The sequence below is a fragment of the Oncorhynchus kisutch genome, linkage group LG26 (assembly GCF_002021735.2).
Source record: "Oncorhynchus kisutch isolate 150728-3 linkage group LG26, Okis_V2, whole genome shotgun sequence".
NCBI lineage: Eukaryota > Metazoa > Chordata > Actinopteri > Salmoniformes > Salmonidae > Oncorhynchus > Oncorhynchus kisutch.
In genome coordinates, this window is record NC_034199.2 from 52329146 (window position 1) to 52356008 (window position 26863).

Sequence of the window (26863 nt, forward strand, 5' to 3'; positions counted from 1 at the left end):
TTCAGCTGCAGCCGGGTCAGTTTTCTTTGAATGTCTTTTCCTTGTTCTGTGAGTTTCTGTTCATCCTTTCTGTATTTCTCCACTGCATGGATCACATGGTCCCAGAATTCCTTGTGTGACTTTGAAGTCAGACCCACATCCTCCAGCCTGCTCTTTACTGACTGGGGCATGGCTTCTACCACTGACTTCCGGAATAGAGTTGTCATCAGTCGGTCCCCCTCTGGATTCCGTTCTGTTTCCAGTTTCAACTTTCCATGGAGGTATGCAGCTGGGTTTTCTGTGTCCCCCATTGCTTTTCCTTTTAGTGCCTTAGGATCAACCCTGGTTGGGAGTTCCTCTTTCAGAGCACGCCAGACAGCTGGACGATATGTGTCAAAGGCTCGTTCATCTGCCAGTATGTCCCCCGCTGCATCAGCAAGGTCACTGTCTTGCAGTACATCCTCCATGTTTGCTACCCCCACTACTCTTACCAGCAGTGCCTTCAGATCCCCCACAGCCTGTAGTTTCCCTATGGTTTGTTCTTCAAAGGTTCTGATCCATTTTCCAGCTTCATCATGGAGGTTTCGGCAGGCGAGTAACCAACCCTTCCAGGTCCTGTGAGCCCCATGGTACATACGGCCCTTGATCCCCCGTTATCAAAATGGGACACTACCCTGTATCTATCAGGTTTTTTCAGCTTTGTCCTATTCCTCATCTTTCTTTGCTTTCCTTCAGGGCTAACCCGTTGTCCCTTACATTAGTCTTTCTAGGCCCTGGCTAGTTCTTCTCTCATTTGCTTTTCTACCTTTTTTTAGTTTCTATCCATTTCCATCCTTCTGTCCACCAGAAACTCAATCTTCCTCCGTATATCTCCCCATATTATTTTCGGTATTCCCTTACTTTTTCTATGTCTCATTCCCCTATGGATAGCCTGATCTCCTAATTATTTTATTATTCTTTCCCCGTCTTTGTCTCTTATACTGCTGTCAATTTCTTCCCATTCCCTTTCCTCATCTGATTCGTCGAGCCCTTGTTCTATATAATTCTTCTTAAATTTGTCTAGCTTTTGCTTAAATTCTTCTGCCTTCCTATCCTTTGCTCTTATCTTGGTTCTTGTATGTTGGTCTGATGGTTCTTCTGTTCTTACTCCCTTCTTTGCTAGGGCTTTTCTCAGTCCCCCATAGCAGTTGAGGGTTTCTATTCCTGTTTTCGTAGCCTGTTCGATCTTTCTTTTGTGCTCTCTTTCTGTCTGAGAGTTTTTTTTATATATTTTTTTACTCATCACTTTCTCCCTTTGCCTGAGAGGGTGAAGAGGGTATAGAGGGTGAAGAGGGTATAGAGGGTGAAGAGGGTATAGAGGGTGAAGAGGGTATAGAGGGTGAAGAGGGTATAGAGGGTGAAGAGGGTATAGAGGGTGAAGAGGGTATAGAGGGTGAAGAGGGTATAGAGGGTGAAGAGGGTATAGAGGGTGAAGAGGGTATAGAGGGTGAAGAGGGTGAAGAGGGTATAGAGGGTATAGAGGGTGAAGAGGGTGAAGAGGGTGAAGAGGGTATAGAGGGTGAAGAGGGTGAAGAGGGTGAAGAGGGTATAGAGGGTGAAGAGGGTGAAGAGGGTATAGAGGGTGAAGAGGGTATAGAGGGTGAAGAGGGTATAGAGGGTGAAGAGGGTATAGAGGGTGAAGAGGGTATAGAGGGTGAAGAGGGTATAGAGGGTGAAGAGGGTATAGAGGGTGAAGAGGGTATAGAGGGCATAGAAGCCATCTCTTTTCTTCTTTTATCTCTACTTCACCTTTTATTTCTATGGTTCCAGTTATCAGAAACTGTCCATTGGAGGGTTGACCAACCATTCTGCTTTTTCTTGGTCTGGTTTTTCATCTTCTTTCAAAGTTTCTGTTGCTGTTTTCATGCTCTTCTGCTTAAAAAAAATTGTAGCACTTCATTCTCCTTCTCTTTTGTTCCTCCTTTTCTTCATTTTATTAGTCGCTTGTTTCATGTTTTTTTTTTATCAGGGACTCTATTTCTTCACACAATGAAACATCCAACATTCCTTCTGCTGGCCATTTGGTGCTCATTTTCCTTGTGCGTTCTTACCACTTATTCCTAATGGCCTTTTAAGCAACAGGAGTAATAGTCCCCCCAAAGCTTTTTCCTTATCATTCATGAATGCATTTATTGAATTCAAAAGCTCCCTATATTGGAGAGACCTACTGCGTCTATTGCTGAGGCAGGACTCCCGAAAGCAAATCAGACAAACATTTACTATAAGATTTACTATAAGTAAGAACTGAGCTTTGCTGATAGGGCGGCCACCCTTTTGTGAGACTCGTTCAGGAGACCCGTCATCAGTCACAGATGTTTCACCGTTCACTGGTCCCTTGTAGCCACTCCTGGCTCGTCATTTATGTCATGGAAATATTTCTCAGATACCGGAGCATGTAAATTCAATTAGACTTTATTACAAAAAGTAACAGAAGCCGAGTAACTCCATGGAACAACTGATTACTCTTTTCAGACCTCTGGTTTTTAGGTTTCCACCTTCAGATGACACACATGGTCACTCCTTATGTAAATGAATAACACCCCGTGGCCTCTCACCACCATTATTTTTGTCTCAATGCATAGTCACATAATCACTTTACCTATAAATTCATGTACAAACTGCCTCAATTGGCCCGACCAACCAGTTCTCCCGCACAGTGGCTTATCCCGGGCTATCTGCATTGTCCCACCCACCACCTGCTAAACCCCTCTTTTACGCTACTGCTACACTCTGTTTACCATATATGCATAGTCACTTTAACCATATCTACATGTACAGTGGGGGGAACAAGTATTTGATTTTGCAGGTTTTCCTACTTAGAAAGCATGTAGAGTCATTTTTATCATAGGTACACTTCAACTGTGAGAGACAGAATCAAAAACAAAAATCCAGAAAAGTAATTAATTTGCAGAACCTAATATTTGTTACAGAAACCTTTGTTTGCAATTACAGAGATCATACGTTTCCCGTAGTACCAGGTTTGCACACACTGCAGCAGGGATTTTGGCCCACTCCTCCATACAGACCTTTTCCAGATCCTTCAGGTATCGGGGCTTTCGCTGGGCAATACGGACTTTCAGCTCCCTCCAAAGATTTTATATTGGGTTCAGGTCTGGAGTCTGGCTAGGCCACTCCAGGACCTTGAGATGCTTCTTATGGAGCCACTCCTTAGTTGCCCCGGCTGTGTGTTTTGGGTCATTGTCATGCTGGAAGACCCAGCCACGACCCATCTTCAATGCTCTTACTGAGGGAAGGAGGTTGTTGGCCAAGATCTCGTGATACATGGCCCCATCCATCCTCCTCTCAATACGGTGCAGTCGTCCTGTCCCCTTTGCAGAAAAGCATCCCCAAATAAGGATGTTTCCACCTCCATGCTTCACGGTTGGGATTGTACTCTTGGGGTTGTACTCATCCTTCTTCTTCCTCCAAACACGGCGAGTGGAGTTTAGACCAAAAAGCTCTATTTTTGTCTCATCAGACCACATGACCTTCTCCCATTCCTCATCTGGATCATCCAGATGGTCATTGGCAAACTTCAGAAGGGCCTGGACATGCGCTGGCTTGAGCAGGGGGACCTTGTGTGCGCTGCAGGATTTTAATCCATGACGGCGTAGTGTGTTACTAATGGTTTTCTTTGAGACTGGTCCCAGCTCTCTTCAGGTCATTGCTGTATAGTTCTTGCCTGATCCCTCACCTTCCTCATGATCATTGATGCCCCACGAGATGAGATCTTGCATGGAGCCCCAAACCGAGGGTGATTGACCGTCATCTTGAACTTCTTCCATTTTCTAATAATTGCGCCAACAGTTGTTGCCTTCTCACCAAGCTGCTTGCCTATTTTCCTGTAGCCCATCTCAGCCTTGTGCAGGTCTACAATGTTATCGATGATGTCCTTACACAGCTCTCTGGTCTTGGCCATTGTGGAGAGGTTGGAGTCAGTTTGATTGAGTGTGTGGACAGGTGTCTTTTATACAGGTAACGAGTTCAAACAGGTGCAGTTAATACAGGTAATGTGTGGAGAACAGGAGGGCTTCTTAAAGAAAAACTAACAGGTCTGTGAGAGCAGGAATTCTTAGTGGTTGGTAGGTGATCAAATACTTATGTCATGGAATAAAATGCAAATGAATTACTTAAAAATCATACAATGTGATTATCTAGCTTTTTCGTTTTAGATTCCGTCTCTCACAGTTGAAGTGTACCTATGATAAAAAAATTACAGACCTCTACATGCGTTGTAAGTAGGAAAACCTGCAAAATCGGCAGTGTATCAAATACTTGTTCTCCCCACTCTACATACTACTTCCGGTGTCTGTATATAGCCTCGCTACTGTATATAGCCTGTCTTTTTACTGTTGTTTTATTTTTGTACTTTGATTTGATTCTTGCTTGTTAACGCCCACATCTGACTTATCTTAGTTTATATTATAATGGTGGTGCCAGAGTATTAATACAAAACTAATACATTTATTGCACATATATATTTCCAGTATAAGTGCATTTCTAATATTATTTGATTAATACAGACATGTCTTTTCACTATGCAACATTTCTCCCCAATACATATACATGGCTTGTGGATCTAGTATTGAATAACTAAAGTACATAGTCACTGACCTTCACAGGTACAGGCCTATGTTGCCCAGGAATGATTAACCCATATACGTGTCCAGTAGCCTTCGCAAGATCAGACTCGGCCCAAGACGATCGTGTCTGTTGTTCAAGCTTGGCACATTCACAACGATTCTGCTTACGTTTCTCTTTACACATCTAACAGTTTGCCTTATTGGTCCAGGCTAGATCCTTGTGAATGTATAAAGCTATGTTATGCTTATTTATGTCTAATGATTAACCCCATATTGATTATGCTCTCTACTTCTGCGAAAACAATATAGATACTGGAAAATCCCCATGATGTCATAGATTTTCTCCTACAAGTTCTGACCCACTGGAATTGTGATACAGTGAAATAGTTAACAATTGTAGGAAAAATGAGTTGTCATGCCCAAAGTAGATGTCCTTACTGACTTGCCAAAACTATAGTTTGTTAACAGGAAATTTGTTGAGTAGTTGAAAAAACTAGTTTTAATGACTCCAACCTAAGTGTATGTAAATTTCCGACTTCAACTGTATAAATTATGTCTCCATAATGTAGTAGGATGGTCATCTGAATCGGGGTTAGTTTGGTAGCTGGGGTGTGAGAAGAGCGATTACGATAAATCAAGACTTGGTTTCCTCTAACTTTAGCCTGCAGCTTTGATATGTGCCGAGAGAAGGACAGTGTACCGTCTAGCTATACTCCCAAGTACTTGTATGAGGTGACTACCTCAAGCTCTAAACCCTCAGCGGTAGTAATCACACCTGGGGAGAGGGGCATTCTTCTTACCAAACCACATAACCTTTGTTTTGGAGTTGTTCAGAACAAGGTTATTAAAGCACTAGCTGTCAGAGCAGCTCACAGATCACTGCACCTGTACATAGCCCATCTGTAAATAGCCCCCCCAACTACCTCATCCTCCATACTGTTATTTATTTTGCTCCCTTGCACCCCAGTATTTCAACATGCACACTCATATTCTGCACATCTACCATTCCAGTGTTTAATTGCGTTATTGTAATTATTTCGCCACTGTCCTATTTATTGACTTACCTCCCTTATCCTACCGTAATTGCATACTGTATATAGAATTTTTCTGTTGTATTATTGTCTGTTTTGTTAATTCCATGTGTAACTCTGTTTGTGCTTGGCTTTATCTTGGCCAGGTCACAGTTGTAAATAAAAAATTGTTCTCAACTAGCCTACCTGGTTAAATAAAGGTAAAAAAATGTTTTTACGGCTGAGCTGTAGTCAATGAACAGTATTCTCACGTAGGTGTTCCTTTTGTCCAAGTGGGAAAGGGCAGTGTGTAATAGAGAGAGCGTCATCTGTGGATCTGTTTGGGAGATATGCGGTATGGAATGGGTCCAGGGTGTCTGGTTATGTTGTTGTGAGCCATGTCCAGCCTTTCAAAGCATTTCATATCTACAGATGTGAGTGCTACTGGGCTGTAGTTATTTAGGCCGGTTACCTTGGGGTTCTTGTGCACAGGGACTATGGTGGTCTGCTTGAAACATGTAGTTATTACAGACTCAGCCAGGGAGAGATTAAAAATGTCAGTGAAGACACGTGCCAGCTTGTCAGTGCATGCTCTGAGTACACGTCCTGTTAATTAGTCTGGCTCTGCGGCCTTGGGAATGTTAAGGTCTTACTCGTTTTAAGGTCTTACTGTTATCGTCTATGGAGAGCGTGTTCACACATTTGTCCAGAACAGCTTGTGCTCTCATACATGGTTCAGTGTTGCTTGCCTCAAAGCGAGCATTGAATGCCTTTAGCTCGTCTGGTAGGCTTGTAGTCTGATAGTTTGCAAGCCCTGCTACATCCCATGACCGTCAGATTCGGTGTAGTAGGATTCGATCTTAGTCCTGTATTGCCGCTCTGCCTGTTTGATGGTTTGTCGGAGGGCGTAGCAGAATTTCTTATAAGCGTCTGGGTTAGTGTCCCGCTCATTGAAAGCGGCAGATTTAGCTCAGTGCGGATGTTTCCTGTTATCCATGGCTTCTGGTTGGGATATGTACATACGGTCACTGTGGGGATGATGTTGACGATGCACTTATTAATAAAGCCAGTGACTGACGTGGTAAACGCCAGGCAGCACGGCCAGGTGGACTGGGGACAGCAAGGAGTCATCATGTCAGGTAGTCCTGGGGCATGGTCCTAGGGCTCAGGTCCTCCGAGAGAGAGAGAAAGAAAGAGAGAAGGAGAGAATTAGAGAACGCACACTTAGATTCACACAGGACACCGAATAGGACAGGAGAAGTACTCCAGATATAACAAACTGACCCTAGCCCCCCGACACATAAACTACTGCAGCATAAATACTGGAGGCTGAGACAGGAGGGGTCAGGAGACACTGTGGACCCATCCGAGGACACCCCCGGACAGGGCCAAACAGGAAGGATATAACCTTCTGAAGATGAAAACATCCTGCCAACACAGTTTAATATTTGACAGTATGGGTAGGCTACAGTATTGCTGTGCGATAAGAGCCCGACATGGTTGCCTATTTAATCTCAGAGCCTTTACCAAGGCGTAGTGGGAGGACCACACACCATATCACGTGACTGCACGTTTACTTGTTATATCCATTTTTGCACATTAAGGTGTTTCCCACCGCCATTTCTCCTGTAATTAATTGTACAGACAAAAAAAGATCCCACCATGCCGAATTAACAAATTATCTGTCGGCATTTATAAGCTGATTCCGAAACGTCCTGTCGTGATTTGTTTTTATACGGTATGGCCTCTATACATTTATATTAACTGATTTTCTTTTGAGAAATCTCTAATACATTTTTCCCATGCATAATATATCGATAGACATATGTGATCCTTTGTTTCTTCCTCCAACACAGAGCCTAGTTTCTTTCAAGGTCCTGCCTTTCTAGGGAGTTTTTCCTAGCCACCATGCTTCTACATCTGCATTGCTTGCTGATTGGTGTTTTAGGATGAGTTTCTGTATAGCAGTTTGTGGCAACTGCTGATGTAAAAAGGGCTTTAAATAAATTATATTGATATACAAATGTAAGCAAAGTTTGAAATGATGATGTTTTGGTCAAATAATATATCAGTTTAGGCTTCTTGCGGTCAATTTGCAGTCGACAAATGATTTGTAAGCATGTTCGGGCCCCCGAGCATCCGCTCAAGAAAAAATCGACCTGTGGCTTAATCTAGTTGATGATCCCTGCCCTACGGGTTTCAGCCTTGAGTCTGTCTCGTCCCCTAGTTTCCAGTCTCCACCCTTCCAAGGCATGAGTTGGTTGCATTTTAATAAAATAACCCTATGGGCCCAGTTCACAAGTAGGGAATAGGGTGCCATTTGGAACGCACCGTGGTACTTCCTGTCTCTGTCTGCTGTGAACCTGCCTCCCTGCCTGTTTTGACCTCTGACCTCACAGACACGTCCTCGGCATCAGAAGATGAGGGTTCACTGCGTCGTGCGGGCCGGATGGTGTCCTCCACGCCGTACCAGAACCACCCGGCGCCGAACGTAGAACACTGGTTTAACAGAGTCATCCAGGGCTCCTCCACCTCCTCCTCTGCATCCTCCACCTCATCCCATCCTGGAGGGAGTGTCCACGCTGCCGCCGCCGTGCTGGCTGACCTCATGGCATACACCCAGATAGGTAAAACATCTTTACCTAACCACACCTAACTACACCCAGATACCCCATTCATTCTGACTCGGTCCTTTTAGGCTTGTTCACCACACAGCAAGGCCCTAAAACCCTGAGGACATCCAACTACTGTAGACACAGAGCATTCGGAAAGTAGTCAGACCCTTTGACTTTTTCCACATTTTGTTATATTACAGCCTTATTCTAAAATGTATTAAATAGTTATTTTCCTCATCAATCTACACATAATATCCCATAATTTTAAAGTGAAAACTGTTTTTTAGAACAGAAATAACCTATTTACATAAGTATTCAGACCCTTTGCTATGAGAGTTGAAATTGAGCTCAGGTGCATCCTGTTTCCAATGATCATCCTTGAGATGTTGGTACAACTTGATTGTAGTCCACCTGTGGTAAATTCAATTGATTGAACATGATTTGGCAAGGCACACATCTGTCTTTATAATGTCTCACAGTTGACAGTGCATGTCAGAGCAAAAACCAAACCATGAGGTCGAAGGAATTGTCCGTAGAGCTCAGAGACAGGATTGTGTCGAGGCACAGATCTGAGGAAAGGTACCAAAACATTTCTGCAGCATTGAAGGTCCCCAAGAACACAGTGGCCTCCAAGAACACAGTGGCCTCCATCATTCTGTTAAAACGGGAAATTATTTTATAACCTCTTTTCAATAAGGAATTGAGACCAAAAGCTCAAGAGAAGTTTCAAGTGTTTAATACCAAGGATAGTCAGCTGAGTGCATCCATTTAGGAAATATCACAACACATGTTATACTCTTCCCTTAATACTCACAGTACACCTCAAACCTCCCCAGCTATACATTTTATGACCCCACTGACTTTCCCCCCTTTCCCCTGTGGAATGTCCATGCTCCTCTCTTTGTTTAGCCAGATGTCAGAATCACACCCCGACCATCTTCTGGGCCTGAACCTGCTGTCTGATGCTAGACAATTTCCTGTTCTCTGATTAGGTCAACCTTTCTAAATTAGGATACACACAGTTTCATGACCTAAACTCCATTAATACTCACAGTGATCATTCACTAAACAGGATACACACAGTTTCATGACCTACACTCCATTAATACTCAGTGATCATTTACTAAACAGGATACAAACAAACTACAGTTTAACTTGAAACATGTAACATTTGAACAGAATCCATCAGTCCCCCCTATTCAACCATAAACACTTCTTATTGTTTAATATCACTAAACAATCATTCAACTACCGGCTGTAGACCTTTGGTTTTCTCCAGAACTGAGAGTGATAGAAACAGACTTAATAGAGAAAATAGAAAATAATAAACTCTTAAGTTAAAACAATCCTATTCTCTACTGATTATCATAAGCATCTATGTAGATACATTTATAAACTAAATCTCTGACCACAGCTTGAGGAACCCGACCGACACAATCTCCTGCTACTCCTGAACCCCATGCCCACTGATATGCTTTTCTGCTAAGGTCCACAAAAAGTAGGGCTCTAAATGTCCCCATTATGCTTTTCCTCAGTCTTCCATCAAGGGCTTACAGGATCACGAGATGTTTTTCAGCCAAGTTCTCCTCACTGCGTTCACCTCCTAAAGCTACCCTAAAGACGTGAGCCGTAGCCTGAATCAATTTCACCAGCTCTTGTGGAAGATCTGCACTATAGATGCGTTTCAACAAAGCTTTTACTATATGGAATCCTCACAATGCCACCAGAACTCCTCCGTAACTGCCATCACTGCCCATGCTGCATATTCCAACATCCACCTTATTTGGGCCTTATTTGGATAGTCCAATACCATGCTGTTCTTACAGCACCTCCCACAACCTTAAGTCTCTCTTGTTATTACTCCCAAGGTAACAGCAGTAAGTATTGTTACAACTTTAACTCGGTTAGTGGCTTTCATCGTTTGCTTTACCGTTAGATCTATGATTGAGTTTGTGAGATTCTCATTTTCCCAGTCTTCTCCTAATGTTTTCCTGACCAGCTTATATATTGCCTCGTTATGTTGTGCTACAGTAGGGACTGGTGGGGTAATAATTACCATTACTCAGATCTGGATCACATCTCTCATCCCACTGCCTTCCCATCCACCACCCCCCTGTGAAAACCCTGTGTGTGACAGGTTTTAGGACCTAAGGGTTGTTTTTCCACAATCCCTCTACAAATCCCTGTTAACCGTGTCTTGGTCCCAGTTCTCTGGGAGGTAATGGATTATCTGCCCTTTGATATGAGGGGAGAGCATTGGGGTTGAGGGAGTGTCCAGTTCTACATATCTCTGGGTCACATGCTTCCTGATCGTCCTCGGCAACAGATGGGCTGCTACTGCAAGCGTTTTCTCTGGGAATACAGCTTCCTGTATACATGGGTCTGTGGCAACCCTCTCAATTGTTGTTCCCTCATCAGTAAAACCTTCTCCATGTGTGGCTATTAAAGTCTGAAATGATAAGACTATTTCAGCGATGCTTATGATCACCATCCTAGAGTCCTCCATGTTGAGCTTATCCTTCCACTCTGCACAGACCACTGTCTTTCTCACACTACGTACGATTCCCTGTAAAACTCTACACAGTGGAGTGGTATCATTCTCTAATGAGTCTATCACCCATGTTCTTAATTCATAGGCAAGGCATCCATCTGGCTCCGTCACATGTATTCCTCTATTTCCTGTCCCTGTGAAGACTATGGCCTTGGTATTCGGGATACCCTGGCGAGGGCTTACATGGGTTACTCCCACGTCCGACACCAACACTCCATAGGAATGTCCTGTACTTCCTCTACTCTGCCACAGACATGGGCGGATATTTGTCTCATGAACGTCTCTGGAGAGACCTGAAAATAGCTGTGCAGCGAGGCTCCCCATCGAACCTGACAGATCTTGAGAGGATCTGCAGAGAATAATGGAAGAAACTCTCCAAATACAGGTGTGCCAAGCTTGTAGCGTCATACCCAAAAGAAGACTCAAGGCTGTAATCACTGCCAAAGGTGCTTCAACAAAGTACTGAGTAAAGGGTCTGAATACTTATGTAAATGTTTCTAAAAAACTTTTTTTTTATCAATCTACATACAATACCCCATAATGGCGAAGGAAAAAAATAATGTTTAGAATAAGGCTGTAACATAAACTATGGAAAAAGTCAAGGGGACTGAATACTTTCCAAATGCACTGTGGGATAGATGGAATATAACATTGATTCATTTAACTACTTTTTTTTGAGGCCAAGGTGATTTGCTCCTGTATCTAGAGGAAGGCCAAGGTGATTTGCTCCTGTATCTAGAGGAGGGCCAAGGTGACCTGCCCTGCTCCTGTATCTAGAGGAGGGCCAAGGTGACCTGCCCTGCTCCTGTATCTAGAGGAGGGCCAAGGTGACCTGCCCTGCTCCTGTATCTAGAGGAGGGCCAAGGTGACCTGCCCTGCTCCTGTATCTAGAGGAGGGCCAAGGTGACCTGCCCTGCTCCTGTATCTAGAGGAGGGCCAAGGTGACCTGCCCTGCTCCTGTATCTAGAGGAGGGCCAAGGTGACCACCACATATTAATACCAGTGGTCCTGAATAGAAAGAGGGATGGAGAGAGAGAAATGATTTCAGGACATTCTCATTTATTGTAACTACACAGACTCTGACAGAGAAGTTATCACATCCTACTCCTCCTCTGTTCCGCGGGTGATGTGGAGGTAAACCCAGGCCCTGCATGTCCCCAGGCACCCTCATTTGTTGACTTCTGTGATCGAAAAAGCCTTGGTTTCATGCATGTCAACATCCGAAGCCTCCTCCCTAAGTTTGTTTTACTCACTGCTTTAGCACACTCTGCTAACCCTGATGTCCTTGCCGTGTCTGAATCCTGGCTCAGGAAGGCCACCAAAAATTCTGAGATTTCCATACCCAACTATAACATTTTCCGTCAAGATAGAACTGCCAAAGGGGGAGGAGTTGCAGTTTACTGCAGAGAGAGCCTGCAAAGTAATGTCATACTTTCCAGGTCCATACCCAAACAGTTCGAACTACTAATTTTGAAAATTACTCTCTCCAGAAATAAGTCTCTCACTGTTGCCGCCTGCTACCGACCCCCCTCACCTCCCAGCTGTGCCCTGGACACCATTTGTGAATTGATCGCCCCCCATCTAGCTTCAGAGTTTGTTCTGTTAGGTGACCTAAACTGGGATATGCTTAACACCTCGGCAGTCCTACAATCTAAGCTAGATGCCCTCAATCTCACACAAATCATCAAGGAACCCACCAGGTACAACCTTAAATCTGTAAACAAGGGCACCCTCATAGACGTCATCCTGACCAACTGGCCCTCCAAATACACCTCTGCTGTCTTCAACCAGGATCTCAGCGATCACTGCCTCATTGCCTGTATCCGCTACGGAGCCGCAGTCAAACGACCACCCCTCATCACTGTCAAACGCTCCCTTAAACACTTCTGTGAGCAGGCCTTTCTAATTGACCTGGCCTGGGTATCCTGGAAGGACATTGACCTCATCCCGTCAGTTGAGGATGCCTGGTCATTCTTCAAAAGTAACTTCCTCACCATTTTAGATAAGCATACTCCGTTCAAAAAATGCAGAACTAAGAACAGATACAGCCCTTGGTTCACTCCAGACCTGACTGCCCTCGACCAGCACAAAAATATCCTGTGGCGAACTGCAGTAGCATCGAATAGTCCCCGCGATATGCAACTGTTCAGGGAAGTCAGGAACCAATACACGCAGTCAGTCAGGAAACCTAAGGCCAGCTTCTTCAGGCAGAAGTTTGCATCCTGTAGCTCCAACTCCAAAAAGTTCTGGGACACTGTAAAGTCCATGGAGAACAAGAGCACCTCCTCCCAGCTGCCCACTGCACTGAGGCTAGGTAACACGGTCACCACCGATAAATCCATGATTATCGAATACTTCAACAAGCATTTCTCAACAGCTGGCCATGCCTTCCGCCTGGCTACTCCAACCTCAGCCAACAGCTCCGCCCCCCCCCGTAGCTACTCGCCCAAGCCTCTCCAGGTTCTCCTTTACCCAAATCCAGATAGCAGATGTTCTGAAAGAGCTGCAAAACCTGGACCCGTACAAATCAGCTGGGCTTGACAATCTGGACCCTCTATTTCTGAAACTATCCGCCGCCATTGTCGCAACCCCTATTACCAGCCTGTTCAACCTCTTTCATATCGTCTGAGATCACCAAGGATTGGAAAGCTGCCGCAGTCATCCCCCTCTTCAAAGGGGGAGACACCCTGGACCCAAACTGTTACAGACCTATATCCATCCTGCCCTGCCTATCTAAGGTCTTCGAAAGCCAAGTCAACAAACAGGTCACTGACCATCTCGAATCCCACCGTACCTTCTCCGCTGTGCAATCTGGTTTCCGAGCCAGTCACGGGTGCACCTCAGCCACGCTCAAGGTACTAAACGATATCATAACCGCCATCGATAAAAGACAGTACTGTGCAGCCGTCTTCATCGACCTTGCCAAGGCTTTCGACTCCGTCAATCACCATATTCTTATCGGCAGACTCAGTAGCCTCGGTTTTTTGGATGACTGCCTTGCCTGGTTCACCAATTACTTTGCAGATAGAGTTCAGTGTGTCAAATCGGAGGGCATGCTGTCCGGTACTCTGGCAGTCTCTATGGGGGTGCCACAGGGTTCAATCCTCGGGCCGACTCTTTTCTCTGTATATATCAATGATGTTGCTCTTGCTGCGGGCGAATTCCCTGATCCACCTCTACGCAGACGACACCATTCTATATACTTCCGGGCCGTCCTTGGACACTGTGCTATCTAACCTCCAAACGAGCATCAATGCCATACAACACTCCTTCCGTGGCCTCCAACTGCTCTTAAACGCTAGTAAAACCAAATGCATGCTTTTCAACCGTTCGCTGCCTGCACCCGCACGCCTGACCAGCATCACCACCCTGGATGGTTCCGACCTTGAAAATGTGGACATCTATAAGTACCTAGGTGTCTGGCTAGACTGTAAACTCTCCTTCCAGACTCATATCAAACATCTCCAATCGAAAATCAAATCAAGAATCGGCTTTCTATTCCGCAACAAAGACTCCTTCACTTCACCCTGCCAAACTTACCCTAGTAAAACTGACTATCCTACCGATCCTCGACTTCGGCGACGTCATCTACAAAATTGCTTCCAACACTCTACTCAGCAAACTGGATGCAGTTTATCACAGTGCCATCCGTTTTGTCACTAAAGCACCTTATACCACCCACCACTGCGACTTTTATGCTCTAGTCGGCTGGCCCTCACTACATATTCGTCGCCAGACCCACTGGCTCCAGGTCATCTACAAGTCCATGCTAGGTAAAGCTCCGCCTTATCTCAGTTCACTGGTCACGATGGCAACACCCATCCGTAGCACGCGCTCCAGCAGGTGTATCTCACTGATCATCCCTAAAGCCAACACCTCATTTGGCCGCCTTTCGTTCCAGTTCTCTGCTGCCTGTGACTGGAACGAATTGCAAAAATCGCTGAAGTTGGAGACTTTTATCTCCCTCACCAACTTCAAACATCTGCTCTCTGAGCAGCTAACCGATCGCTGCAGCTGTACATAGTCTATCGGTAAATAGCCCACCCATTTTTACCTACCTCATCCCCATACTGTTTTTATTTATTTACTTTTCTGCTCTTTTGCACACCAATATCTCTACCTGTACATGACCATCTGATCATTTATCACTCCAGTGTTATTAATCTGCAAAATTGTAATTATTCGCCTACCTCCTCATGCCTTTTGCACACAATGTATATAGACTCCCCCTTTTTTTTCTCTACTGTGTTATTGACTTGTTAATTGTTTACTCCATGTGTAACTCTTTGTTGTCTGTTCACACTGCTATGCTTTATCTTGGCCAGGTCGCAGTTGCAAATGAGAACTTGTTCTCAACTAGCCTACCTGGTTAAATAAAGGTGAAATAAAAATACAATTTCAATCGGTATACTGCTAGAGGTTTACAATGTTGGCTATTATGTGGTTCAGAGCCTGACCTCTCTTGGCTCCTCCTCCTCAATCACTGACCTCTTCCCCAGTGAGGGTCTACCCCTGTTGTCACCCTGCCTCTCCCTGTCTTCTGCCACCCAGTACATGCTGGTCCTCCTCCTCTACTAAACCCCTCCTCGACATAGATACAAAGCTCTTAGTTCAACCTGAGACACTGTAGAAAATGAAACCACCTTGGCTCTGGTTAAACCCACGGCCGGCCGCTCATTAGGTAATGTCTAAACCGAACTTATTTGAGAAGTCATTACTTTATTATATTGCTCAACATTTTCTTAACATTTGTCATAGTTAGTTGAAGCAATACATTTGTATCTGCTCTCGTCCGACTAAGGCTGCATATTTTCAGTCATTTTCTTCCAATCTGTAAAGTTATGAAGCCACACCTATTTACTGAAGATTTGCATTATGGGCCCAGAAAGCATGGAAATAGTTTCCACTGCTTGTATACTTCGTATTTTGGCAAATGTAGTACGACATCATGAACTTTTGGCATACTAACTATATCCATACTATGACCAATAAGCCTACTATTTACTCAATTCACGTCGCAAATAGTGAGGTTAGTGCGGTTATTATGAGTATTGAAACACAGCTAGAGAGACACAGACAAGTGACAGGACTCGATGCCGCGTTACCATGGTAACCCCCCACCCTTAAAGGGGCAGGTGAACATTTTGTCTATAATATTTTTGTTAAAAGACTGAAGGCACAAAAAATGAAATGAATTAATCAATATACCACATTACTTCTTGCTAATACAAAGCTTGGTCATTTTTAAAATATATTTTTTTATTTATGTAATTATGGGGGGAAATTATTTTGTCTGGTAAAAAAATCTGAGCGTCTGGTAGATTTTTTTAATCTACCTGCCAGAGTGCCTGGTGTACCAAAAATAACATTTTAGGCCCTGGCTGTTGTTGGTGTGCAGCTGTTGTTCATGTGTACAGACCTCTAGGAACATGTACAGTGGGGCAAAAAAGTATTTAGTCAGCCAACAATTGTGCAAGTTCTCCCACTTAAAAAGATGAGAGGCCTGTAATTTTCATCATAGGTACACTTCAACTATGACAGGCGAAATGAGATTTTTTTTCTCCAGAAAATCACATTGTAGGATTTTTATGAATTTATTTGCAAATTATGGTGGAAAATAAGTAAATATCTCAATACTTTGTCATTGCCAACAAAGGGTATATAACAGAGGTCAAACGTTTTCTGTAAGTCTTCACAAGGTTTTCACACACTGTTGCTGGTATTTTGGCCCATTCCTCCATGCAGATCTCCTCTAGAGCAGTGATGTTTTGGGGCTGTTGCTGGGCAACACAGACTTTCAACTCCCTCCAAAGATTTTCTATGGGGTTGAGATCTGGAGACTGGTTAGGCCACTCCAGGACCTTGAAATTCTTCTTATGCTCCTTCATTGCCCGGGCGGTGTGTTTGGGATCCTTGTCATGCTGAAAGACCCAGCCACGTTTATCTTCAATGCCCTTGCTGATGGAAGGAGGTTTTCACTCAAAATCTCACGATACATGGCCCCATTCATTCTTTCCTTTACACGGATCATTTGTCCTGGTCCCTTTGCAGAAAAACAGACCCAAAGCATGATGTTTCCACCCCCATGCTTCACAGTAGGTATGGTGTTCTTTGGATGCAACTCAGCATTCTTTGTCCTCCAAACACGACAAGTTGAGTTTTTACCAAAAAGTTATATTTTGGTTTCATCTGACCATATGACCTTCTTCTGAATCATCCAAATGCTCTCTAGCAAACTTCAGACGGGCCTGGACATGTACTGGCTTAAGCAGGGGGACACGTCTGGCACTGCAGGATTTGAGTCCCTGGCGGAATAGTGTGTTACTGATGGTAGGCTTTGTTACTTTGGTCGCAGGTCATTCACTAGGTCCCGGGATTTTTGCTCACCGTTTTTGTGATAATTTTGACCCCACGGGGTGACATCTTGCGTGGAGCCCCAGATCGAGGGAGATTATCAGTGGTCTTGTATGTCTTCCATTTCCAAATAATTGCTCCCACAGTTGATTTCTTCAAACCAAGCTGCTTACCTATTGCAGATTCAGTCTTCCCAGCCTGGTGCAGGGCTACAATTTTGTTTCTGGTGGTCTTTGACAGCTCTTTGGTCTTGGCCATAGTGGAGTTTGGAGTGTGACTGTTTGAGGTTGTGGACAGGTGTCTCTTATACTGATAGCAAGTTCAAACAGGTGCCATTAATACAGGTAACGAGTGGAGGTCAGAGGAGCCTCTTAAAGAAGTTGTTACAGGTCTGTGAGAGCCAGAAATCTTGGTTGTTTGTAGGTGACCAAATACTTGTTTTTGAATTTGCAAACAAATTCATAAAAAATCCTACAATGTGATTTTCTGGATTAAATATTTTTTTTGGTCTGTCATAGTTGAAGTGTACCTATGATGAAAATTACAGGCCTCATCTTTTTAAGTGGGAGAACTTACACAATTGGCGGCTGAGTAAATACTTTTTTGCCCCACTGTAGATAATAGCTGGCTGCTGAGTACAGACCACTAGGAACGTATAGATAATAGCTGGAATTAGCCACACGTAGTGAAACACATCTGTCCAGTTTGACAGTCGTATTGTTAGGCTACATATCATTGTTTCTTCTAGTGAAACACATCTGTCCAGTTTGACAGTCATGTTGTTAGGCTACATAGCATTGTTTCTTCTATAGTGAGACGTCATGTTGTTAGGCTACATATCATTGTTTCTTCTATAGTGAGACGTCATGTTAGGCTACATATCATGGTTTCTTCTATAGTGAGACGTCATGTTGTTAGGCTACATATCATTGTTTCTTCTAGTGAGACATCTGTCCAGTTTGACAGTCGTGTTAGGCTACATATCATTGTTTCTTCTATAGTGAGACGTCATGTTAGGCTACATATCGTTGTTTCTTCTAGTGAGACATCTGTCCAGTTTGACAGTCGTGTTGTTAGGCTGCATATCATTGTTTCTTCTAGTGAGACATCTGTCCAGTTTGACAGTCATGTTGTTAGACTACATATCGTTGTTTCTTCTAGTGAGACATCTGTCCAGTTTGACAGTCATGTTGTTAGACTACATATCATTGTTTCTTCTAGTGAGACATCTGTCCAGTTTGACAGTCATGTTGTTAGACTACATATCGTTGTTTCTTCTATAGTGAGACGTCATGTTAGGCTACATATCATGGTTTCTTCTATAGTGAGACGTCATGTTAGGCTACATATCATGGTTTCTTCTATAGTGAGACGTCATGTTGTTAGACTACATATCGTTGTTTCTTCTAGTGAGACATCTGTCCAGTTTGACAGTCGTGTTGTTAGGCTACATATCATTGTTTCTTCTATAGTGAGACGTCATGTTGTTAGGCCACATGTCATTGTTTCTTCTATAGTGAGACGTCATGTTGTTAGGCTACATATCATTGTTTCTTCTATAGTGAGACGTCATGTTGTTAGGCCACATGTCATTGTTTCTTCTATAGTGAGACGTCATGTTGTTAGGCTACATATCATTGTTTCTTCTATAGTGAGACGTCATGTTGTTAGGCTACATATCATTGTTTCTTCTATAGTGAGACGTCATGTTAGGCTACATATCATGGTTTCTTCTATAGTGAGACGTCATGTTGTTAGGCTACATATCATTGTTTCTTCTATAGTGAGACGTCATGTTGTTAGGCCACATGTCATTGTTTCTTCTATAGTGAGACGTCATGTTAGGCTACATATCATGGTTTCTTCTATAGTGAGACGTCATGTTGTTAGACTACATATCGTTGTTTCTTCTAGTGAGACATCTGTCCAGTTTGACAGTCGTGTTGTTAGGCTACATATCGTTGTTTCTTCTAGTGAGACATCTGTCCAGTTTGACAGTCATGTTGTTAGGCTACATATCTACTGGTGAGAGACCAATATAATTTCAGTTGTTCAAGTATTGCACTATGTCCACATCCTTCTGGATGAGCTGAATGATAACAACAGGGATTGGCTGCTAGGTTGGACCTCTAGCCAATGTGTTCCTGAGCTAGTTGGCAGGACCAGAACATAAATAACCTACTAGCTTCCCAATTCATTTACTAAATTACTTTAGTGGGATAATCAATTCGATCTGATTACAGTGGGTAAAATCACCAATGTCTCTATTGATAGTCCTACCTACTCTATTAAAATACTTGAATCTTACCGTATTTCTCCAATTCCAAACCAGTGTGTCTTGTTTGCAACGAAACTGTTGCTATTTGCAAATAATTCAATATGAGATTTCATTATGAATCCATGCATGGTACGTTCAGATTTTCCACCCCAGACATGAGACCTGAGTCCGACGCAGATTGGAGGTAGGCTTATTTAAGGAGTGCATGGTGACAGTATTTGTAGGAAATGGCTATATATTGATAACATAATTGTCAAAGAGTTTAGACTAGCTCTTATTTCTTAGTGCTCATCTTAGTAAATTAGCCTACTCAACTTTCAGCACCCGGAGCTGTCCATTTTAGAAATGGTGATCCACACACGAGTGGTGACTGCATCTCAACTCATATTTTTTCTAATTTATCCAATTATATTCCGTTCTGTTTTTATCATGAACATATTCCCACCAATATTGTAATTAAGTTTTCATGTGTGTTTTGCACCTTTTATCAAACTGTTGAGGCATGCTGCTATTTATGCCAACTAATTAGCCCGCTGACAGATGTAGGTGGGCTCTCCTTCTCCGTGGCTAACGTGAGTAAAACATTTAAACGTGTTAACCCTCGCAAGGCTGCTGGCCCAGATGGCATCCCCAGCCACGTCCTCAGAGCATGTGCAGACCAGCTGGCTGGTGTGTTTACGGACATATTCAATCAATCCTTATCCCAGTCTGCTGTTCCAACATGCTTCAAGAGGGCCACCATTGTTCCTGTACCCAATAATTCAAAGGTAACTGAACTAAATGACTATCGCCCCGCCCCGTAGCACTCACCTCTGTCATCATGAAGTGCTTTGAGAGACTAGTCAAGGACCATATCACCTCCACCCTACCTGACACCCTAGACCCACTCCAATTTGCTTACCGCCCAAATAGGTCCACAGATGATGCAATCGCCATCACACTGCACACTGCCCTATCCCGTCTGGACAAGAGGAATACCTATGGAAGAATGCTGTTAATTGACGACAGCTCAGCATTCAACACCATAGTTCCCTCCAAATTCATCATCAAGCTGAAGGCCCTGAGTCTCAACCCCACCCTGTGCAATTGGGTCCTGGACTTCCTAAAGGGCCTGGTGGTGAAGGCACAATCCGTAGCTAGTTACCTTGCTTTGGCTGACGTTTGCTAGCTAGCAAGCTAGCTATTAGATGTGTCAGGGAATTGCTTGAAAGAAACTCACATCGACTACTAAGAGATGGTACTCCATTATTTCTGCTTACAAGTGTCATCACCTATTACAAAATGACAACAGTGCCTTGCTAGCTGACTCGTTTCCTGAAAGAAGTTCCTGGGTTTACCGTCATGCTGTGGATGTTTGGTCAGGACGTTTCGTTTTAATTTGTTCGTTTTGAGAGACTGATTACTAATCACTTCAATCAACCAAATGTATTTATAAAGCCCTTACATCTGCTGATATCACAAAGTGCTGTACAGAATCTCAGCCTAAAACCCCAAACAGCAAGGTGGGGGTTTCCTCGTCTAGGTGGCTAGGAAAAACTCCCTAGAAAGGCCAGAACCGAGGAAGAAACCTAGAGAGGAACCAGGCTCTGAGGGGTGGCCAGTCCTCTTCTGGCTGTGCCGGGTGGAGATTATAACAGAACTTGGCCAAGATGTTCAAATGTTCATAGATGACCAGCAGGATCAAATAATAATAATATTGGTTGTCGAGGGTGCAACAGGTCAGCACATAAATGTCAATTGGCTTTTCATAGCCGATCATTCAGAGTATCTCTACCGCTCCTGCTGTCTCTAGAGAGTTGAAAACAGGTCTGGGAAAGGTAGCACGTCCGGTGAACAGGTCAGGGTTCCCTTATCTCAGGCAGAACAGTTAACCACTTCCCTGCACAACACACATTGTGGACGCTCCTCGTTAATTCTCAGTGTGTATGAAACCAAGAGAGAAACTGATCGCTGTATGAGCTCAGTCAGAACTTGTGGCTAGCTTGAGTCCGTTTGCTGACAGCTGTGAGTGATGGCGAGTGGGAATGACAAGTCAGTGGCTGACAGTTGCATCTGCTGGTGAACAGCAGTGCTGCAGCGTGTGGGTCACGGAGTGATCTTCAAATAAACTGCCCAAAAAATATCTGGTAAACCGCAAAGCACACAGGCATTTCTCCCACTCGCGCAGTTGCCAAACTGAGCACAGACACCGCTGCTAAGCAGAGTGTGCACTGAACAGAGAGTTGCGCAGTTGCGCTTGGCCAAATCAATTCCACTAATGAACGAAATAATTATACATTTACTCAGACATGTCGTGACCCACCATTAACAGGTCCTCGACTTTAAGAAAGGCTGATCTAAGGAAACGCCAAGTAATTTAGTCTCAGCTGAGGTCTAGAACTTAAGGATTAATTTGTACCAAATGCAATGCTCTTAGTTTTAGACATGTTCAGTTTTGGAGATGGCACCCATTCCAAAACAGACTGCAACTGGGTTTCAGTGACATCATTAACTGTGGTTGCTGATGCGTATATGGTTGAATCATCAGCATACATGGACACATGCTTTGTTTAATGCCAGTGGCAGGTCATTGGTAAAAATAGAAAAGACCGCAGGGCCTAAAGAGCGGCCGTGCAGTACACCACACTTCACATGTTTTTAACATTAGAGAAGCTAAAATTGAAGAAAACCCTCTGTTCTATTAGGTATCTCTCAATCCATGATATGGCAGAGGTTGAAGAGCCATTACACATACGTTTTCTCAACAACCATTTATGGTCAATAATATCACAGGCTGCACTGAAATCTAACAGTACAGCTCCCACAATCTTATCAATTTCGTTCAACCAATCATCAGTCATTTGTGTCAGTGCAGTACATGTTGAGTGCCCTTCTCTATAAGCATGCTGAAAGTCTGTTCATTTGTTTAGAGAAATAGCATTGTATTTGGTCGAACACCATTTTTTCCAACAGTTTTCTAAGAGCTGGAAGCAAGCTGATAGGTCTGCTGTTAGAACCAGTAAAGGCTACCTCTCTCTTAGCGGAATGACTTTGGCTTCCCTCCAGGGATGAGGACAAAGACTTTCCTCTAGACTCAGATTAAAGATATGACTGATAGGAGTGGCTATAGAGTCAGTAGGAGTGGCTATAGAGTCAGCTACCATCCTCAGTAGGAGTGGCTATAGAGTCAGCCACCATCCTCAGTAGGAGTGGCTATAGAGTCAGATACCATCCTCAGTAGGAGTGGCTATAGAGTCAGATACCATCCTCAGTAGGAGTGGCTATAGAGTCAGATACCATCCTCAGTAGGAGTGGCTATAGAGTCAGCTACCATCCTCAGTAGGAGTGGCTATAGAGTCAGATACCATCCTCAGTAGGAGTGGCTATAGAGTCAGATACCATCCTCAGTAGGAGTGGTTATAGAGTCAGATACCATCCTCAGTAGGAGTGGCTATAGAGTCAGCTACCATCCTCAGTAGGAGTGGCTATAGAGTCAGCTACCATCCTCAGTAGGAGTGGCTATAGAGTCAGCTACCATCCTCAGTAGGAGTGGCTATAGAGTCAGCTACCATCCTCAGTAGGAGTGGCTATAGAGTCAGCTACCATCCTCAGTAGGAGTGGCTATAGAGTCAGATACCATCCTCAGTAGGAGTGGCTATAGAGTCAGATACCATCCTCAGTAGGAGTGGCTATAGAGTCAGATACCATCCTCAGTAGGAGTGGCTATAGAGTCAGATACCATCCTCAGTAGGAGTGGCTATAGAGTCAGATACCATCCTCAGTAGGAGTGGCTATAGAGTCAGATACCATCCTCAGTAGGAGTGGCTATAGAGTCAGATACCATCCTCAGTAGGAGTGGCTATAGAGTCAGCCACCATCCTCAGTAGGAGTGGCTATAGAGTCAGCCACCATCCTCAGTAGGAGTGGCTATAGAGTCAGCCACCATCCTCAGTAGGAGTGGCTATAGAGTCAGCCACCATCCTCAGTAGGAGTGGCTATAGAGTCAGCTACCATCCTCAGTAGGAGTGGCTATAGAGTCAGCTACCATCCTCAGTAGGAGTGGCTATAGAGTCAGCTACCATCCTCAGTAGGAGTGGCTATAGAGTCAGCCACCATCCTCAGTAGGAGTGGCTATAGAGTCAGCTACCATCCTCAGTAGGAGTGGCTATAGAGTCAGCCACCATCCTCAGTAGGAGTGGCTATAGAGTCAGCTACCATCCTCAGCAGCTTTCCATCTAAGTTGTCAAGGAGATTTGTCATTATTGATCGATAACAATCATTTGTCCACCTCTCCCACACTAACTTTACAAAACTGTAACTTCCAATGCTTTTCTTTCATTCGTAAAAAAAAAATATAAATACAATGACTCGCTGTTTGTTGCCATTTCCTGCCTAAACCTGCCCGCTTTGCCAATGAGGTAATCCTTAAAATAAATGGTCAGACGTGACCATCGAGTCTAGTACACTGGCTTCAGTTAATCCTGTTCCATCTAGTCCAGAACTCTGGCTTCAGTTAATCCTGTTCCGTCTAGAATACTGGCTTCAGTTAATCCTGTTCCATCTAGTCTAGAATACTGGCTTCAGTTAATCATGTTCCATCTAGTCTAGAATACTGGCTTCAGTTAATCATGTTCCATCTAGTCTAGAACACAGGCTTCAGTTTTTGCCGTTCCTCACCATGAAGAGGTTAGATGCCATCTATCAACACTCAATAATACCCTTGAGAGAAATGATAGATTTGACTGTGAAGTTCTAAATATTAAGTTCTCAGCTAGTCCAGTCCTGTCAGGTGTATAGTGTTTAGGAGCGCACTAAAGTGTTGAATGACTGAATGTAATCCCATAATAGGCCTTAGAATTAAATCACATGAAAGTGTTTGACCCTAACTAGTCCCAGCAGCCTTTGACTTCTGACCTCCACACAGATAACCACCCCGCCCCCCCAGACGTGACTGGCCTATTGGAACACTCGCTGCATGCGGACAGAGACAGACCCCCGGTGGCGTCGGTGAAAGTGGTCCCCAGGGGGTACAACCACTCCAGCGTCATGGAAACCGCCGATGGTGAGTCCCACTGTCAACCCGGGTAGCCATGGCAACATCTCAGTCAATGAGAGGCCTATCTATCCACTCCTCAGTAACAACAGAGCTTCACTCTACTCATGTTAACATGTGACTGATTTCATTCACTAGTAGAGAGAGAGGATTTTCATTTGAAACATGGAATGTACCTGCAGTTGATTTACAATAGTGTGCTGGGATGGGAAAGGGTCAGTTCCTGAGTTGTGATAGAGGTCATTTAGTCTGTTTGCCCTGTTGTACCAGCTACAGTGGCTGGTGTCTGTGTGCCCTGTTGTACCAGCTATGGTGGCTGGTGTCTGTGTGCCCTGTTGTACCAGCTATGGTGGCTGGTGTCTGTGTACCCTGTTGTACCAGCTACAGTGGCTGGTGTCTGTGTACCCTGTTGTACCAGCTACAGTGGCTGGTGTCTGTGTGCCCTGTTGTACCAGCTACAGTGGCTGGTGTCTGTGTGCCCTGTTATACCAGCTACAGTGGCTGGTGTCTGTGTGCCCTGTTATAGTTTCTGAATTTTGACTGATGTCGATACCAGGTTCAGTATCAAAATAGTAAATACCATCCCTATAGTCGATAGCTAAACGAAACCACGGCTAGAAAACAAGACGTAATAGCCAACGTTACAGAATAATAAACTCAGCTACAGCTGTTCAGTCATTGGATATCTTCTGAGTTAAATGTCATCATTACATTTGACAGTTTTTGTACTTTTTTCAGATACAAGACATGTATTAATTAATTATATTTTGGTATAAACAATCTTAACTACATAATAAGATAATGGTAGAAATGGATTTGAATGGTTAATCTCTTGATACTCTTGGAAAATCAAGATGCAGCCTTATCCACAATACAGGTGAATGCATGTTTAATAGTAGTGTGTGCATACATTGACTTATTGATGTTGTTTTAGCTGGTTTCATGGGGCTACAGATAACAAAGAATCGGTTTCCCTTCCTTGTAGGACCTATTTTATTGTACTGATCAGCAACATTTGCACGGAAGGAGCAATGTCTTGTTTTATACAAGTGCACTCTGCTGATGTATAGCTCATCGTTCTGATCTATGATAGCCATCTGCCACCCAGAGGACGTTGGACAGGTGTTTGGCATTGGTCCAAGCAGATTCAATTAACATGCTATGTATTCAATGTAGGTAATAGAAGGATACATGAATCAGCATGTTCTAGAAGGTTTAGGTGGACTAGCAGTAGTTGTTGTGTGTTTTTTAAATCAGGATTAGTATTAATGACAGGCGTCTCAATCTGATAGTGGGCGTGCTGTATTGAACACCATGTTGCTGCTGTTACATTAGAGGGGCTGCTTCAATGATACATGTTTTATTGAAGAGAAAGCTTAGTGACAAATGAAGCTATGTGGGTAAACATAAGATTACATGTTGTGGTGTTTTTTGAATTGGTCTGTGTTGACGTCTGACCCTGGTGTGCCCAGTGCTGCTCTGAGCTGCTTGATGAGGAAATGAGAGGTGTCTGGAGACAAAGGTCTGAGGCTAGGGACTAGAGGGGTCTGGTGAAGCTGGTTGAGAGTATCTCTCTCTCTCTGTTTCTCTCTCTTTCTTACTTTCTCTCCTTTTCTTTCTTTCTAAATTCAATTTAAGGGCTTTACTGGCATGGGAAACATATTAACATTGCCAAAGCAAGTGAGGTAGATAATAAACAATGAAAATGAACAGTAAACATTACACATGCAGAAGTTCCAAAAGAATAAAGACATGACAAATGTCATATTATGTATATATTCACAGTGTTGTAATGATGTACAAATGGTCAAAGTACTAAAGGGAAAATAAATAAACATAAATATGGGTTGTATTTACAATGGTGTTTGTTATTCACTGGTTGACCTTTTCCTGTGGCAACAGGTCACAAATCTTGCTGCTGTGATGGAACACTGGTATTTCACCCAATAGATATGTGAGTTTATCAAAATCGGCTTTGTTTTCTATTTCTTTGGATCTGTGTAATCTGAAGGAAATATGTGTCTCTGATATGGTCATACATTTGGCAGGAGGTTAGGAAGTACAGCTCAGTTTCCACCTAATTTTGTAGGCAGTGTGCACATAGCCTGTCTTCTCTTGAGAGCCAGGTCTGCCTACGTCGGCCTCACTCAATAGCAAGGATATGCTCACTCAATAGCAAGGATATGCTCACTGAGTCTGTACATAGTCAAAGCTTTCCTTAAGTTTGGCTCAGTCACAGTGGTCAGGTTTTCTGCCACTGTGTACGGTCTCTTTAGGGCCAAATAGCATTCTAGTTTGCTCAGTTTTTTGGTAAATTCTTTCCAATGTGTCAAGTAATTATCTTTTTGTTTTCTCATGATTTGGTTGGGTCTAATTGTGTTGCTGTTCTAGGGCTCTGTGGGGATCTGTTTGTGAACAGTGC

General features: G+C 43.7%; 1 protein-coding gene across 8 annotated transcripts in view; it reads left to right on the forward strand.

Annotated features, from left to right (window-relative positions):
* The window catches only part of dip2a (disco-interacting protein 2 homolog A), a 190050-nt gene that overhangs the window by 70584 nt on the left and 92603 nt on the right, over nucleotides 1-26863 (forward strand). For 5 of the 8 annotated variants that reach the window (XM_031805488.1, XM_031805489.1, XM_031805490.1 and 2 more), the window contains 2 exons: nucleotides 8011-8238; nucleotides 24313-24450. The exons of 1 other annotated variant lie outside the window; for it this stretch is intronic. In XM_031805488.1, the coding sequence (XP_031661348.1) occupies nucleotides 8011-8238; nucleotides 24313-24450 (366 nt within the window). The remainder of the gene's footprint in view (nucleotides 1-8010; nucleotides 8239-24312; nucleotides 24451-26863) is intronic. 2 more of the 8 variants (XM_031805491.1, XM_031805492.1) reach the window with 2 other exon arrangements.